General features: G+C 33.6%; 1 protein-coding gene across 1 annotated transcript; it reads left to right on the top strand.

Annotated features, from left to right (window-relative positions):
- The first annotated feature begins 7,220 nt into the window (after nt 1–7,220).
- Nucleotides 7,221–10,352, top strand: LOC120423354 (myosin regulatory light chain 2, smooth muscle minor isoform). Its single transcript, XM_039587129.2, has 3 exons — nt 7,221–7,479; nt 9,477–9,613; nt 9,706–10,352. Exons 1-3 carry the CDS (start codon nt 7,297–7,299, stop codon nt 9,887–9,889), a joined length of 504 nt encoding a protein of 167 aa, XP_039443063.1. The 5' UTR covers nt 7,221–7,296; the 3' UTR covers nt 9,890–10,352.
- Nucleotides 10,353–18,853: the final 8,501 nt, after the last annotated feature.

Raw genomic sequence — 18,853 nt, 5'->3', positions numbered from 1 at the left:
ACAAATTTGACGTTATTTTTTAATGTAAAATTGAATTTACAATCGAGAAGTACTCTACGGATTTTTTGATAAAAGGCTCTGTTTTCAAGATATAGCCACCGAAAATTTGAATTTAGCGAAATATTTGCAGTTTTTCGATTTTTCAAAATAGTGACTATGAGTGACCATTTCTAAAAATATTTTATTTGAAAATTTCACAAAATTTGCTATAAAATTGTCTAAGAGACATTGAAGATTGGACCTCGGGTTACTGAGATAGAGCCGCTTTAAGAAAAAGAAACACGAAAATTGAAGTTTTCTAAGTCTCACCTAAACAACCCACCATTTTCTAATGTCGATATCTCAGCAACTGATGGTCCGATTTTCAATGTTAATACATGAAACATTCGTGAAATTATCCGATCTTTTCGAAAAAAATATTTTGAAATTTTTGAATCAAGACAAACATTTCCAAAGGGCATAATATTGAATGTTTGGCCCTTTTAAAATGTTAGTCTTGAATTAAATTTGTTTAAGATCTCTTTGACAATTTTATAGCAAATTTTCTGAAGTCAAAAAATATATTTTCAGAAATTGTCACTCTTGGTCACTATTTTTAAAATTCGAAAAACTGCAAATATTTCGCTAAAATCAAACTTTCGGTTCGGTGTAAAGTACTTTCGATTGCAAATTCAATTTTGCCTTAAAAAATTTGTCAAAATTAGTTTTTGTATAAAATTTCGATCAAAATCGAAAAATCACTTTTTTTCAAAAATATATAACTCGGTGGCAGATTTTTTGACCATACTTCTCTATGGCTCAATAGTTGCGGGTTTTGGTCTTCTAAAACATATCAAAAAATCTCGAAAATAAAAAAATATGTATTTTGGGAAAGAAAAGTGCAGATGAGTCAACATTAGGCACTCGATGAAATACACACTTTTCCCCTAAATCGATTTAGTTTGCTATTTAATTTGGTTGATTATTTGATGACCGTAAATCAGGATGATATTGATAGCATTTCAAAATATATTTGCAAATGTGTTTCAATTGGTACGGCTTGTTCAAGATTTATACGTTTGAAATTCCGAAGTTTGGAATCAAAAGTGAGCAAATCGAATGGCTTAAGTATTTATAGGTTTTTATACATGGCACATACAACTATTAATTTAGAAACTATTTTTTTGCTTAAAAGGCAAAAATGACAACTGAAAAGCTGAAAACAAACGGCTAAATGGAATTTCTCATGAGTAATAAAAACAATTCATGCCATTTAATATTTTTTCAATATTATTTTTTATTTGTTCATAATTGAGAGTAACATTTTTGCGACCAATTGGAAGAAATCAAAAAATGCTTATATAACTATGTGATATTCAAAGCAATAAAGTTTGAAATTCTAGAACATACAAAATCGATTATTGAAATGTAGTGCAACGCGTTTTAACTTGTTTCAACGTGTTACAACGAGTTTCGTCGAGTTGCAAAGATGTAACGGAACGCTTGTGATGATTCATTTTTCTGTGTTGTTTATGCCTTAACCGCAAATACCTAATAACTAAGTACATAGGGTAGAGTAGTCATCAATGAGACACGGGGAACAATGATAAAATGGCTCTCACAAGTCGAAGTTTCAACCAATCAGGCTCATATTTGGGGGAAAGGTGTGTCTACTGGATACACGTCTGCCATATTAGTGGCTTTGGTTATGGACGCTCCCTTGAAAAGTTATTCATAAATGTTTGATTCTGGGGTGTAAAAGTAAATTATGGACAAAAATTACTTTTTCGCTCGTAGGCTGCCATTTACACCAAAACTAATATTTCTTCAAATTTCTTTCGACGTTCCATAGGGATTAAGTTGGGCTACAATGTCCTTTCATTAGATTTGGCCAAAATTTAGAATAAACTCAGAATCCAGGGCTGTCTCATTGTTCCCCACTCATTTCAGCCCATGGGTAACAATGAGACACTTTGATTTTTCTTCAATAAACTTTTCAAAATCGATGGAAATCTTTCAAAACATGAATTAAAAGTGATTTTTGGCATATTTATAGAGTTTAAACTTGGTATTAATATATGGATTTTACAAAATTTCAATACTTTTTAGTGTAACTTTTGTTATTAAAAGTTTCATGTTGGCAAAATTGCTCTAAAATGTTCAAGGCAAGTCACCTGCAATGGAACAATACAAAAACATGATGTTTTGCTAGAAAAATGTTGATTTTCGTAGAGTGTCTCATTGTTCCCCACCTGTCTCATTGTTCCTGCCAAGTGCGTCTACAATGAGACAGTTGAATAACTCTGGCTGTAGATGTCGGATCGATCTCATATTTTTGTCAATGTTAGAACACATTAAAAGAATGATAATGCAACTAAAAGCTCATTAAAACATGCTGATGAAAAAATTAGAAAAATCGTTGAAAGTTGAAAACCAAAAGTGTCTCATTGATGACTACCCTACCCTAAAGCAGATTTTTGTGCGCTTAAAAAATCACCAAAGCTTTTTTCGTTGTTTTTGACATGTCGTTGTATTTAGTACAAAGTTTTTTTTCCCATTCCAGATTTCGATCAATTGTTCAACAAGCATGGCCAACGCTCCTGGTAAAGAAGTAAGCTTTTAAAATATTCCATGCAAATCAATGATATTAATTTAATCATTTCAGCAACAGCAACAAGCAGCACCATTTGACTTGAAATTAACCTTTGTGCCTCGTGTGGAGAATGAAGTGAGGCAAATGATAAAAAACATGTTGAAGAAAGAGCAAAAACCTCCGGATAACAAAGCGGATTAAGGTGAACTCGTCCATAAAAAAATGTCTCAGCACAGCATCAGCAAAAGCAAAATGAATCAGCACAGCATCAGCAAATGTACCCTTCCTAAAGTCACTGTGGAAACTTTTTTATCAACATTTTTATAATTTTCTAGTAAGCAAAATTTGATTATTATTAGTTTTTTTTTCACTTAGCAAAGAATCGGAATATCGTCACAAAAAAAAGTATCAACACGTGTTAGGTTCTATTCTGAACTACTTTTTGGAGAGAGAATTTCGCTAAACAATTGTCAGGGATACACAATTAATGTTTTCTAAAGTTAAAACATGACAGTGGGGGAAGTCGTCATCTTGAGGTACAAACATATCTGAGAACATGACAGCTCTGTGAAGCAAGAACACATGCACAATAATAGTTAATTTTCACTCATTTAACAGATCCAAATCCATATCCAGCTAACCAAACACCTGCGGATTAGTTAGTTAGTTAGTAGAGAAAATGTTTAATTTTTTGAAGTATTGTATTTTGAGCTTTGGATTGATTATTTATTTATTTATTTATTTATTTACTCTTTTCAATGTTTTATTCGTGCAATTGAAATATGAACGCCTACAAATCCAAGTACAAAATTGTGATTTCAAAGGAAAAAAACGATGCAGGCATGTAAAAACCAAAATCAAAAGTAAATGAAATTGTAAAATAAAAACATGTGCTGCCTTTAACCTCATAATCCGAAAAACCCATCCAACCCGAGATTACTGCGCCATTGTCCCTAAATAGGGCCTAGTACCTAGGGGTCACCCATTACCCACGTGGCCACGCGGTGAAAGAGGAAAAAAAAAAACAAAAACAGTACAGAATTTCCAAATTACAAATATTCCTAAACTCCAAATTATCGTAAAGATTCTCTTGTCTAATATCTGTCAGCTGTGAGAAGTTACCCAAGAAAAATGAGATACTTTTCACTCTAGTTCCAGGTCAACAGCAAAGCAAGCGTTGAGTCAGGCCCTCACAGAGATGCGAATGCACACGGAAAAAGATTGTGATTGAGCGACACTCGGCTTGACGTCAAAGACAAGATTTGGTTCCAGTCGCAGTGTCCAAGTTTTTTTTTGCATACTACAGTAGTTTGGAGATAAATTGAAAACAAAATGTGTTAAAAAATTTGATTTAAAGGCAAACATTAAAGCAGTAATTTATGGGATAAATGTTGTTTCAAGGTTAAATAAAAATACCAGCTCAAATTATAACAAAACTTTCCAAGTAATCCCCCTGTTACGGTACCCGAATCTTTGTACCGTTGCAAGAATCTAACAAGGCGTGCAGGGAAATTTGAAATCCAAAGAAGAAAAAAAAAACACCACTGCAGCTGCAAGGATGGCGATCGTTCTCATTAAGATTCTCGAGCGATGAATTTTGCAGCATCCTCCGCGGGCATCGCGATCGTAGCGTAAATCGGAGATGGGCCAGAAGCCGAGATTCCGACATTCTACTTGCTGGACAGGGTGTGGACGTACACGGACTGCTCCCGTGGTGTGGAATGTCCACACTGCCCACGGTTTGTTGATGGGGTGATTTCACGGTTTTCTTTATCGGGAGAGAGGGTTTGACAAAACATTTGTCTAAATATGTGAAAAAGTTAAGTTATTTGAAGTTTGTAGATTTGCAATGAATTCAATCAATTATCAAAAAGTTTTTGAAAAATTCAGCATAAAAGTCTATTGAAATATAATTTTCTTCTAAATTAAATGACTTTTTTTATAAATAAAATCCTGTCCTACAAACCTATTCATTTTAAAATTCAGACGAGAACCATTTACTATAAGGCTTTCTAGTCAGAAATTTACCAACACATTCAAAGTATGTTTACATTACAGATGGAAGTTTGTTTGCATCAGGTTTCCTATCTCTTTCTAGCAAAAATTTTATGTCAGGCGACTTCTAGCTGGTTTTTTTGACTGGCCGCCCGATATTTCAGCCAACATACTTCACAGGGCTGTGACAGCTCGAGCTCGATCATTGTTTGCATCAGGACACTGTGACGAGAAGTTCGTCATTTTTGAGTTAAATTATATTTTTTTCACTGGGCCTAGAAAGCCTTATCGAGAAATTAAAGGTGAGAGTGTGTGCAACATGGAGTTAAACTTTCTGTGCAGTTGCTGTGAAGGTTCCCATGGCACTTCGAAAAGTTTAACTCCATGTTGCACGCACACACTCTCACTTTTAATTTCTCGATAGAATAGTTGACCAGAATCACTCTAAATTCCTTCCTTAAAATTTTGTGAAGTCGTCCTTTGACGAGATTCTTATAAATTAACTGTTTTGATTTGAAATTATTTTGAATGCAATCACGCAGAAAAATATTTTGTAGAATCAGCCTGTACGAGGTTTGAATCAACAATTTTTTTGTTGAATATAATCAACGCCGATTTTGCGTTGAAACAAACCTTGATTTTCTCAATTCCACAAAAATCTTTTGTTGTTTTGAAAAAGCTGCTTTGACGTTTAGCGTTGATTCAACAAAAATCATGATTTTCAAATCAACAAAACGTTTTGTTGATTGAAATATGCCTTATTTTTCTGCGTGATAGCATTATTCCATTGGTCATTTGATTTATATAAAAAAGATATTTTCAAGCCTCAAGCTAAATTTTCCAATTCAAGAGATTATGTTCTGACAATAATTTAGTTGCCAAGTTTACATGATTCTTTGAAAAAAAAATGAGCTATCCTGCTCGTTCCCAATGTAAACATCAACTGACGTGTGCAGGATGGAATCTTTGTTAACACTTCGGCTTCGGCCCTTTTTCATTGTTTGCTTGATTAAGCGGCTTTTCAAACGTTAGCTAAATTAAAAAAAAACATCCAATATTTTTTTCTGGACAGATCGAACAATTTCACAAATGTTTTTTTTTTGTTTTTTTTAACATTGCAAATCTGACGATTGGCTGCCAAGCTTTGACACTTGGAAAATCCAATTTTATCAATTATTATTCTTTGCAAGGCTGACTCTCAGCAACTAATAAGGCTTTCTAATCAGAAATTTACTAACACACTCAAAGTATGTTTACATGACAACTGGACGTTTGTTTGCATCAGATCTCCTATCTCTTTCTAGCAAAAGTTTTTTGTCAGGCGACTTCTAGCTTTTTTTTTTTACTGACCGCCCGATATGTCAACCAACATACTTCGCAGGGCTGTGACAGCTACAGCTCGATCATTGTTTGCATCAGGACACTGTGACGAGGATTTCGTCATTTTGGGTTAAATTATTTTTTTTTCACTACACAGTAAAAAAATGTGTAAATTTGGGGGCGACATAAACTTTGAAAAATATTTGCAACGGCCTTACTGCCGATTATATCAAGTTCGTCCCATATGTAATTTCGTAAATTTTGAGTCAATGATGCAGTTTGGTTCAAAATAATGTGAACTATCAGAAAACCCAATCAAATTTAGTAGTTTATTCCAGAAAACCATGGCAAATTCCACTTTTTCATGAAATACTAACACGTAGCCTTATGGGCGGGACAAATTTGCCTTGCGTTTATCTCGGCTTGCTGTTTTTACAAATGGGACGGACTAGATTAGAGCGGCAGAGCAAACATTATTTCCTAGGTTACAAGTTTTAAGTGTTATTGAAACAGAAATAAAAAATATCTTCAGGTCTCAAGGCATTTTATGAAGATAAATTTTCTAAGTAAATTTGGAAAAATTATGAATCAAGCTGCAACATTTATTTTCTAAAAATAAAATAATGTTGAAAGTTAATTAACAAAGACAAACAAACATTTAAATGTAATTTTTTTAAATGAAACATTTATAAAAACCTTACTTATGATCAATTTTACGTCATCATTTTTATTTCCTCACTTTTAAGCTGAAATTTGAAAGAAACACATTGTTTATTAAAGTCAAGGAGAAAAATAAATAGAAATCCTATCTATGTCACCCGGTTTACGGGAAAACTAAATCATTCAAATGTGCCTTTCAAAAATCATTTTTTTATGTGTATATAAATATATAAATTACCATGGAATTAAAAATAGAACAAGCTTAGAATGGAATGAAATTTCAGAAATAATCAAAAATACAAATAATAAGGTAGCAAAACAAAAAAAAATCATTCAAATCAATATTTATAAGTTAATTTAAAATTTCAAAAAGAATAAATTTAGGTATCCACCATAAAAATAAATAAACATTTTTTAAAGATTTAGTCAACTTTTTTTCTAGCTTTTATAGCTGTTTTTTTTTATTGGAAAAAAGATTAAAGAAATAAGCGTTTTTGTCGACAAAATTGTCGATTTAGTGCTGACAGACAACCCTATTCCGCTGGAGTCACAGGTGCTTCTCACACGAGTATTGCACGCACGTTCCCCCCCAAAAAAAAACGTGTCACCGTGAATTTCCTCCTCAACTGAAAGCAACTCAGGAAAAATAAAAAACTATAAAAGCGACACTTTCCCCAAAATTTCCGCTCAGTAGTGCAAATTTCCCTCTTCGACACGCGCGCGTATCCAAGCAGCCTAACGCAACGAGGATGCCCGGAAGTTCGGATTTCCTGAAGGACCTCAACCAACCCAAGGTGTACGAGCTGAAGAAGGCCTTCTGCTTGTTCGATCTGGACGGGGACGGGGTCATCAGCGAGGAGGACGTGAGGAACACCTTCCTGACGCTCGGGGTGGAAAAGTCCGACGCGGAAATCATCAAAATGTTCGACGGAGTGAGTGTGCTTTGTTTGTTTGTGGGCGATAATCCGAGGATGCTGTGGCTACTTTGATGAAGCCAGAGTACAGTGAAACTTTAGTGGTTTGGCAAAGCTAAGTTTGAAAGTGGCAAATAGTCGACCCGTGAAGATTTGAAAAAAAGTGTCAAACTATTCAGCTTTCACTGTAATCGAATGCTAATGGCGGTTGGTGGGAAAACCAGCCTACTTTGATGCTTGCTAACACTTTGAACGTGGAATAATTTAATACGATAAGTGCCATAATTTCCCTCCGAGACGATTCGAAGCATGGCAAAAGGGAAATTGAATCATCTAATGTGTGTAAATGCGTTTGGTGGAAAGGCAAGTTATGAATACATTAAGGGATTGAAGTCCACGTCCAGACATGCCCATTAGGGCAGAAGAGTTTGCAAAGTGAATGGTAATACAGTAATCTATGTGCTGATTAGCCAATGACCTCAAAAGTGGTGACCAGTCTCGTTGGGTTCTATTTTGAAAATTAAACTGCTTTACTCTTCACTCTTGAGGGAAAGAGCTTTTGACGAGGGATTAAAGTAGTGGCGGCGCGTGACTTGCCCTAAACAGTCTCCTCTGAGAGGTCACTATCTTGAAAGTTTTCCCCTTAAGAATGGGAAAGGGGAAAATTTTGAGCTTCACTTCGCACTTTGGCTGTTACGAGAAGACTGGTAGAAAAAGCAATTAAACTTGGCTCATAAAGACTTGGGCAAGTTTTCCAAAAGGGAACGGAAAGTTCTGTGGAATTAAAAAAATAAAAGTTCAGCTTTAAGTTTTGGAGATTCGCCAATTAATTGATTTATTGATTGAACAAAAAAATTACTAATGACCAATGACTAAATAAAATGACAAAAATGACAAAAATGACAAAAATGACAAAAATGACAAAAATGACAAAAATGACAAAAATGACAAAAATGACAAAAATGACAAAAATGACAAAAATGACAAAAATGACAAAAATGACAAAAATGACAAAAATGACAAAAATGACAAAAATGACAAAAATGACAAAAATGACAAAAATGACAAAAATGACAAAAATGACAAAAATGACAAAAATGACAAAAATGACAAAAATGACAAAAATGACAAAAATGACAAAAATGACAAAAATGACAAAAATGACAAAAATGACAAAAATGACAAAAATGACAAAAATGACAAAAATGACAAAAATGACAAAAATGACAAAAATGACAAAAATGACAAAAATGACAAAAATGACAAAAATGACAAAAATGACAAAAATGACAAAAATGACAAAAATGACAAAAATGACAAAAATGACAAAAATGACAAAAATGACAAAAATGACAAAAATGACAAAAATGACAAAAATGACAAAAATGACAAAAATGACAAAAATGACAAAAATGACAAAAATGACAAAAATGACAAAAATGACAAAAATGACAAAAATGACAAAAATGACAAAAATGACAAAAATGACAAAAATGACAAAAATGACAAAAATGACAAAAATGACAAAAATGACAAAAATGACAAAAATGACAAAAATGACAAAAATTACAAAAATGACAAAAATGACAAAAATGACAAAAATGACAAAAATGACAAAAATGACAAAAATGACAAAAATGACAAAAATGACAAAAATGACAAAAATGACAAAAATGACAAAAATGACAAAAATGACAAAAATGACAAAAATGACAAAAATGACAAAAATTACAAAAATTACAAAAATTACAAAAATTACAAAAATTACAAAAATTACAAAAATTACAAAAATTACAAAAATTACAAAAATTACAAAAATTACAAAAATTACAAAAATTACAAAAATGACAAAAATGACAAAAATGACAAAAATGACAAAAATGAGAAAAATGACAAAAATGACAAAAATGACAAAAATGTCAAAAAATAGGAAATTGATAGGAAATTATAAAAAATACCATTTTATTTCCGTCTTCAATCAAATATCTTACTAACTAATAAAAACTCGCACTCAGGTCGTCCAACCCCTCAAGCTGGACGTGTTCCTGCTGCTGGTGCTGCAACGTGCCAACGGGTTGGCCCCGCTGGACGTGATGGTGAACGCGTTCCGCCACTGGGACAAGGCCGCCACCGGCTTCATCGACAAGGAAAAGTACGCTCCCAGCGTGGTCTCACCTTAATTAGCGGACGAGTAACTTTTTCATTCTCATTTCTCAATTTCTCCCCAAAAACGAAAAATCAAAGGTTCAAGTTCGACATCATGACGTACGGCGACCGGTTCACCGAGGACGAGGCGGACCAGGCCCTGGCGGATGCCGTCGTGTCCCGGGGGCCCCAAACCAACCGGGACGGCCAGCTGGTCGAGCGGATCGACTACATGGACTTTGCGGAGAACATTTCCGGCTTCCAGAAGACGGACCACAATTGACCTCGGTTCCTGCGAAGAAAAGAAACCAAAGAACCAAAGTTTTGTTATTTATTTTTGTTTTTATTTAAATAGTTTTTTTTGTGTTTCTCAAGGGTTGCTTCGATTCCGGGAAGGTTGCGAGTGAAAACGGCTGTTTTTCGGACAAAAGTCAGGGAGGCCACGGGGTTATGCAGCTTTTGCACTGGGGGGAAAGTCGAGAAAGAACAAAGCAACCCGGTGGAAATGGGATAATCGTAATTTTCGGGGATTGGCCAACGGAAATGGGAAATTTCATTCGATTGTTTGCCGCCGGAAAAGCTGCAACCGAAAAGAACAGACAAACAGGGGATGCTCTTTGCAGTAGATTAACGTTATTGAAGAAACAATTGAGTGAGCTGTCTGTTTGTCTGTGGCAAAAGTGAGAATCAGATTTGGCACGAGTGCGGTCAAGTGTGAAGCAATAAAGGAAAGTTTTCCCTTTTGATTTCATGTGTTTTGTTGTTGTTTACCAGGTTGTTGTTGTGGAGCTCGTAAATTGAAAATGTTTTCCCTGGAATTGCGGTAGATTGGCTCAGAACAATGTTTCGTGATGTTCTGAAAATTATTTATAGTTCAAATGAAATAACTTTAAAAAACAATCAGGTTTTCTTATTTTTTAAAATTTGCATTTTTTTACGACTAAAAAGACAATTTAGGGGAAATATACCCTTTCTAAGCCTATTTCTATCATCGTCCTATTAGCACTTTGATCATGAATTACAGCTTTCATAAAGTGTTTTTGACTGTTCCAAAGTAATAAGTAGCTCATATAAAAGTGAGCAAGCAACTCTCCATTGTTGATGTAGCTGAAAATGTTGACATATAATAGCGGAAAACTGCAAAAGTGATGAGAATTGGTCGAACGGCTTAGACTGATTAAAATGGGTAAATTTCCCCTATGAGCTAAGTTCATCAAAGGCACAAAAATGGTTAAGCAATTTGCTATTCATAAAAATAACTTGATTTAAAAAGCAGTTTTAAATTGTGAAATTTATCTTATAATCAAAACTTATGTTTTCAAAAACTTTTAAAAATATTTGTACCAGCCTAAAAAACTGAAGCGAATACTCATTTTGAATGGTCGATGTTTTTAAAACAACAAATCATGTTGAAAAGAATGCAAAAATCCACAAATATGTAGTTTGAACCACTTGTTTCATTTGTTTCATTTTTGTCATTCTACTTCATTTAACGGTGCACATCAACATTTTTGTTACACAAATTGTGATATAATTTTGTACCGTCAACTGGGGTGAATCGGGACACATGGGGCGAATTGGGACAGCAGTTTTAGCAACGTTGCAGCCTAATATTTAGGTTACATGGTTTCGGTTAGACCAGATTCAGAGCAACAAAATGTATTCATTCATTCGCAAATTTTAAGCTTTATAGTGCTCTAAAACGTGCTGTCCTTATTTAGAATGTAGTCCCGATTCGCCCCAGTTGACGGTAGTCATCCCCTAAAGTATAGTGTATACAAAATTATTTACAACAAAGTAGGGCATCCAGTTTTCCCGGGTTTTGAATTTCCCGGGTAACGAGAAAAATATATTTTGAATCCCGAGATTCCCGAGTTATAAAATCTATGTTCCTCATTATATTTGTTATGTTTTTAAAGCTTAAAATCATAGAATTACTCAATAGCATTAAATGGTAATTATCTACACTTCAATAGAAACAAAGAAAGCAGCTGTTAGATAACTTAAAAGAAATTTAAAATTGTTATTTTTGTTCTTTGGAGCAGCTTGGATGTTTAACACTGGAACGCCCAACGCATTTCCAACTTACACGGACGCCCAAGCCTCTCAAAAAAGTTGGAACGGTAACTTCAACTCGCTGGTTCTCAGGCATAACTCACCCAATCAAGACGATTCTTTTTTCCAGTGATTTGTTAGGATGTCTAGATGATTCTAGAACTTTGCAGAACTCAATTTGATCAAATCTGTAATTTTTGCGACCAAAAACATCGTTCCAACTTTTTCAAAAAGACTGCCTCCGCGGAATTTTTGGCGAATTTTATTTTACACGCGAAAAAAAAAGTTGGAACGATGTTTTTGATCGCAAAAATTACAGATTTGATCAAATTGAGTTCTGCAAAGTTCTAGAATCATCTAGACATCCTAACAAATCACTGGAAAAAAGAATCGTCTTGATTGGGTGAGTTATGCCTGAGAACCAGCGAGTTGAATTTACCGTTCCAACTTTTTTAGAGCCTTGGGCGTTGGAATGTTAATGAACCACAATGTTTAATCTAATGTGATTTAAATTGAATAAGGCTCTTGGAATCATAATTTTTCCATTATTTATTTTTTACACGCTTTACTTGAAAATCTTTAAAAATCCTTTAAAATATATAAAAAACAAGAAGTCAACAAAATTTAAAACAGTCAGTGTAAAATTTTAGATAAATTTAGAATTTCATGTTTGATATAAAACCCCCCTTCATAGTCGGCCTGAATAATCAGGGGGCAAAAAGAATATTTTTTCAAAAAACTTCAAAATTTTAATGAAAATTAAAGTTTTATCAAATGAAAACCAGTTAAAATGCATTTTCCCGCGTTTATAATCATATTTAGCATGTTTGAACTCCTTGAAAACATTTTAAATTTTCATGAAATACCAATGTACAGTCCCACAAAAAGTTTTTTTTTTGCAAAAACAAAATTCCGTCAATTCCTTGATATTTTCAAAACTAATGATTGGAAAGCAACTGTACGCCTGTAAAATGCATTTTAAAACACTTTTTTCATCCAAATGTTGAAACCTAGGCTTGTAATTTCATTTTTTTTTATTTTTTTGCCCCCACCCTCCCCCCCCTCCTCGACTTTGGTCAGAGCCGAGGGACATAAACTTCAAAAAATATTTGCAACGGCCTTTTCCGAAATCAATCAAAATATTTTGCAAAAAAAATTGGCTTGAACAGCTATCTTAATAGGGTGGAATTTAGTTATATGGAAAAAATTAAAATGACACATTTTTTGGGTCCCTTTTAGGGTCTAAAACAACCTCCCAAAATTTGGGAGCGATTGGTTAAGCCCACGATTGGCGCAAAGCGAATGAAATTTGTATGGAAATTACTATGGGGAAACTTGAATTTTCACATTTGTGAATTTACAAAATTCATGTTTTATTATTTTATGAAACTAACACCGTAGAAGTATAGCCCTGGATGTCCTAAACAACTCTTCCGAAGACAGTATGGTGCTAAAGTGCGTCACAAAAAAGATACAGAGTTTTCAAAAGTAGTGTATTGAAATAATCAGTGAAACTCACATTTTCTGCCAACATTGCCGAAGGAACCATGAAATACAAAATAAACACGATTGTTCTTATATTTTGATGAGCCTTACGTAAAATCGTTATGAATAAATGTTCAGAAGACATTATTTAGTTAAAATGCACCCCAATTCCTCAAATATATTATAGTTTACGAAAGTTTCCACTTGACTTGGCAGTGTTGGCAAAAAGTATGATTTTTACCGAGTATTCCGAAATGACTCTCTTGAACGCTCTGTAACTTTTGTTAAAAGCAAGTTATCACCATACTGTCTTCGAGAGAGTTGTTAAGGACATTGAGGGCTATACTTCTACGGTATTAGTTTCATAAAATAATTAAACATGAATTTTGTAATTTCAAAAATGTAAAAATGCAAGTTTCCCCATAGTAATTTCCATACAAATTTCATTCGCTTTGCGCCAATCGTGGGCTTAACCAATCGCTCTCAAATTTTGACAGCATGTTTGGGACCCTAAAAGGGACCCAAAAAATGTGTTGCTGAAGAAACCAATTTTCGATTCCACCCTACTATCTTAATTCGATACATTTGTCCTAATTTACCCAAGATGCCAGTGATTGATGAAAAATAATTAAATATGATATTTTTCAAATTTAAAATCATATTCAACTATGCGTAAATATAATACCCAGTCTTAAAAAAAAAAAATAATATAAAATTAAATACAAAATATTCAAAGCTGTAGGCGTTTTGCGAGTCTGCAATTAAAACAATTTTTCCTAAGGCTGGTATAAATATTTTTAAAAGTTTTTGTTATTTTTTTTTTTGAATTTTTGAAAAAAACGACCCATTGGCCTAATAAGCCAAAAAAATGCACAAAATTTGATTTTTTTTTCAGTCTCGAGAATCCCGGGAATTGTGTCCCGGGAATTCCCGGGATGAACGCACTGCAACAAAGTTTAACTATTTTTACAATCAGATTGTTTCAGGATAAGTTCGAACATTTTGAATTTGACGCATTTCGGAGAATCAACCTCGAAAAGTGTGAAAAGTCCCACCACCAGGAAATCATCATTTAAATCAACAAAATTCAATATTTAATGTTCGATTCCACTTGATTCAGCTTTAAATGACACATTTTGGTGTCCCACATGTTCGCCCAGCTCACTGTCAAACCGACAGATTCACCCAGAGGGCAAACAAAATTCATTACATTTCCACTCGCTCTACCCAAATACCGAAATGTGGAAGTAGATCCTCACATTTGTTTCGTAGTAATTCCCTCGGGGCCCTCAAAACGGAAAACAGCGCCAGATTTCCCGTTCTCAAGCTCATAAAACACACACAATACATGCACAAAATTCGCACACTCCTTTGTTGTGTCTCACAACTCGTTTCCATTCCTTGAAGCTCAAAAAAGCAAAGGGTAAGTCAGCTCACAAGAAAGTGACTCAAAATCTCCTCCGTGGGGTGTTTCAGATTCTGAAGGGATAGCACGAAACACAGCAGAGTAAATCCTAAACAAATATGGGGAGTAGGAGGGATTTTCCAACCCCAACCCACCTTCCTCCTCCGGATCGGGAACATCCGGCCAAGTTTTTCCCAGAAAAAACAAAAGCCTACACACGAAAGAAGCTTGCAAGAATACTGCCGGACCACCTGTCGGCAGAGAAAGTTGGGAGAAATGTTACGCCAAATCCATCAACAAAACCAACACACCTCGACATGCTCTCCGTTCCAGTTAACCAGAACCCAAACAACGGAGTAATTACATTCCACACACGAACTTCATAAAAAGGAACCCCTCGGTCCATGTTCTTTTTTTTCTCTCCGTGCACACCCCCTCGGAGCATTTTCATTTGATGCGGATTTCCAGTACACGGAAAAAACCGCCTACTTGGAGTTGTTTTGACACATTTCATAAAGTGGCGAGCGTAGCGTTGAGGTAGGCTGGACGAAACTGCGTTTGTTTTAATCTGATTATATTTTTTTCTCAGTGTACGGTAGGGATATGAAAATTTTAATATACACACCACTAACCCACTGTAAGATAGACTAGACGGGATTATGACGATGGCGCTGCTGGACGTGGATGGCGCTGGCGAGACGATGAAAAAATAGAAGTGAGAGGTTTTTTTTTGTGTGTTCTGTATAATATATTTTAATCCTGGGAATCCTGGCGTGCTGTAACAGAGTAGCTATTTTTAGAACTAATCAGGATTTTAAATGCATAGCTAATTTAGCTTTTTTCAGCAAATATTAATGCCCAAATAATGCTTGAAACTCAATTACCGATAAAATCACAGCAACCTTTGAACTCGATCAAACGCTCGTTCTCACGTACACTCTAAACGAGAACTGCCCCGTTACTAAGCAATCAGTAATTACGCAAAGCGTTGCCCACTCAAAAGAAGGTGCCCTTTATTACCATGGCAATAGTGCCCATTTTGGGAGGTCATTCTTCTAGTAGCCAGTATCACAAAAAAAGGAAATAAACTCACCACAGTCATTACAACCTTCCGAGTACAGCAGAATGCTTTCATTAACCGTGTGCTTCCTTTCATGAGTGGAAATTTTGCTGGGAAAATAGAAAGAGAGACAGAAATAAGCGGCTAATTTCACCCACCAACCGCTGCCGGTTTCCCTCCGTGTAAAGCTCATAAATCAAGCAATCTGCCAGACAGAAGCATTTTTGTTTTAGTAAGTCGTGTGCCTTTTTTGTCGTTTGTTTTGTTTTTTTTTTCTCGGTAGGAAAATGGAGTAATTCTGAATAAACGTGCACCTTGAAGGAGGTTTAATGAGCGTCGGGAGGAACAAAAGGTTGTACATTGTTGTGAGAGTAGGCTTTTGTTAAAATGTAACAGCCATTGTTGTTTTTTTCATGTTGTAGAATATTGTACAAAAAAGAGGAATTCAATGAAACAGCTTTAATTTTTTGTTTTTGTGCAATAGTTTCAATCCTTTTTTGTTTTTTTGTTTTTTGTTTTTTGGTTTTTTGTTTTTTGTTTTTTGTTTTTTGTTTTTTGTTTTTTGTTTTTTGTTTTTTGTTTTTTGTTTTTTTGTTTTTTTGTTTTTTGTTTTTTGTTTTTTGTTTTTTGTTTTTTGTTTTTTGTTTTTTGTTTTTTGTTTTTTGTTTTTTGTTTTTTGTTTTTTGTTTTTTGTTTTTTGTTTTTTGTTTTTTGTTTTTTGTTTTTTGTTTTTTGTTTTTTGTTTTTTGTTTTTTGTTTTTTGTTTTTTGTTTTTGGTTTTTTGTTTTTTGTTTTTTGTTTTTTGTTTTTTGTTTTTTGTTTTTTGTTTTTTGTTTTTTGTTTTTTGTTTTTTGTTTTTTGTTTTTTGTTTTTTGTTTTTTGTTTTTTGTTTTTTGTTTTTTGTTTTTTGTTTTTTGTTTTTTGTTTTTTTGTTTTTTGTTTTTTGTTTTTTGTTTTTTGTTTTTTGTTTTTTGTTTTTTGTTTTTTGTTTTTTGTTTTTTGTTTTTTGTTTTTTGTTTTTTGTTTTTTGTTTTTTGTTTTTTGTTTTTTGTTTTTTGTTTTTTGTTTTTTGTTTTTTGTTTTTTGTTTTTTGTTTTTTGTTTTTTGTTTTTTGTTTTTTGTTTTTTGTTTTTTGTTTTTTGTTTTTTGTTTTTTGTTTTTTGTTTTTTGTTTTTTGTTTTTTGTTTTTTGTTTTTTGTTTTTTGTTTTTTGTTTTTTGTTTTTTGTTTTTTGTTTTTTGTTTTTTGTTTTTTGTTTTTTGTTTTTTGTTTTTTGTTTTTTGTTTTTTGTTTTTTGTTTTTTGTTTTTTGTTTTTTGTTTTTTGTTTTTTGTTTTTTGTTTTTTGTTTTTTGTTTTTTGTTTTTTGTTTTTTGTTTTTTGTTTTTTGTTTTTTGTTTTTTGTTTTTTGTTTTTTGTTTTTTGTTTTTTGTTTTTTGTTTTTTGTTTTTTATGTGAGTATAAAAAAGACTTGTTTTTGAGTGCTGCCTTCATCAATTTCATTTTTGAATATTCATCAGGACACGACAAAGGCCATATTTATTCATCCTAAATAAATTCATAATATTTGCACAACCGTCGATATTTTTCGTCGTTCGCCAAGAAGGAAAAGCAAAAAAAAAAAAAATAACTCTCTCACCTAAAAAAGTCCACTTCCCAAAACCACCTTTTTTGCTGGTTCATCCAACCTTTTGTTTACATTTTCGTGGAAATCGTTGCTGCTTCTGCTGTTCCACTGACTGAAACAATAACAATAATAAAATGCAGCTTTCGGGTCATTAAATTCAATTCAACGTAACCTTATTCGCGTTTATTTTTCTTTTCTTTCCGGAGCATTCTTGTGCATTCCAGTGTTGCCAGCTTTGCGCACTACATTCTATTGGAATGCGCTACATTCAGTACCGTTTTGCATTTCTTTTTTTGTAAATATTCAAACACAATTCCGCAGAAGTAAATTTCCAGAGTTTTTTTTTAAAAGGACCAATAAACTATTGTCTTTCATATGTTTATAGGACCTAATAAAAAAAAACTCTAGATTTGAACGTCGTTGAGCTGCAACAATCTGTTGTTTTTCTCATGGTGCAATTTTATTGCTGATTTCGAATATTTTCTTGCGAGTCAATTTCACAAAAAGCTCACTCACCATATTCCACGGCTGACTTGATTGTATGCCATTTTGTTTCACAATCGTCCTGATAAAGCATTTTTGCGAAGAGGAATGAGTGCCTTCATCATATGTTGTAAATCATAGCAAACATTGCTTTCTCCTTCTTCCTTGTGATCTAGTGAGCTTTGCAAAGAAGCTTTACAAAAGAAGCTTAGCGAAACGATGATTTAGTTGCTAGTTTTAGAAGGAAAAAAAAATGTTCAGGAATCCTTAAAAGTTAACAGAAACTGAAACTATTACAGCAAGATTTTCTTTGAATCCAACTTTTCCCTTGGAATCATTCTTCCTGCACAGAAAAGTCTTCGAAAAAAAGCTAACCACAAACCATCGCTGGGAAACCCTTTGAACAAGCTTAAAGCTCTCAAAAGAGCGCGCTGCCGTCGACTTGCCTGAAGCCATTTATGAAGAAAGGAAAAAAAAGGAACAACACGAGTGCTTACTGAATTTAATGCATATGTTTCTGCCTGTCGGAAGTTTCACCCGGTTTGCTCAGTCGAAGCTGGCTGGTGATGCCGGAAAAGTTGGGTTGCCGATGGCAACTCGAATGTGTTTTTTGTGTTATTGATTTGTTTTACAAAAATACATGAAAAATTAGTGAAACTTTTCCTTTAAAAATAAACTTACTGAAATTATTCGAACTATCTAAACACAAAGAAACAAATTTACAAGACTTTTAATTTACGCTCTTTTCACAAACTTAACCGTTATTTAAGTCTGTCTAGAAGTCATACAACCTTCCCAGTCAAATCTGTACTTAGATTTTGCTTTTACTGTAATTCTCCTGCTGAGCACCCCAAGCGAATTTGGTTTCTTCTTTCTCAAAACCTACCGTGTGCCAAGGGTAGTATAACATATATTAGTATTTTTCTAAAGAAAAGCAAATTATTGCTAAGAATTATTATTTGAAAATTTAATATTTGAATGATACTTTGTTCATCCATTTATCGACGGAACTTTTCAAATTTAGATATAGAAATATCAACTGAACACTTTTCTGAACATCGTGGGATAAAAAATAGTCAGTAATTCCGTATGAAGTTGAAACTCTAATTTTTAAACTGATTCAAAATTTGTCAGG

The sequence above is a fragment of the Culex pipiens genome, chromosome 1, assembly GCF_016801865.2.
Source record: "Culex pipiens pallens isolate TS chromosome 1, TS_CPP_V2, whole genome shotgun sequence".
In the NCBI taxonomy this organism is placed as follows: domain Eukaryota; kingdom Metazoa; phylum Arthropoda; class Insecta; order Diptera; family Culicidae; genus Culex; species Culex pipiens.
This window is presented reverse-complemented; position numbering and strand designations above follow the sequence as displayed.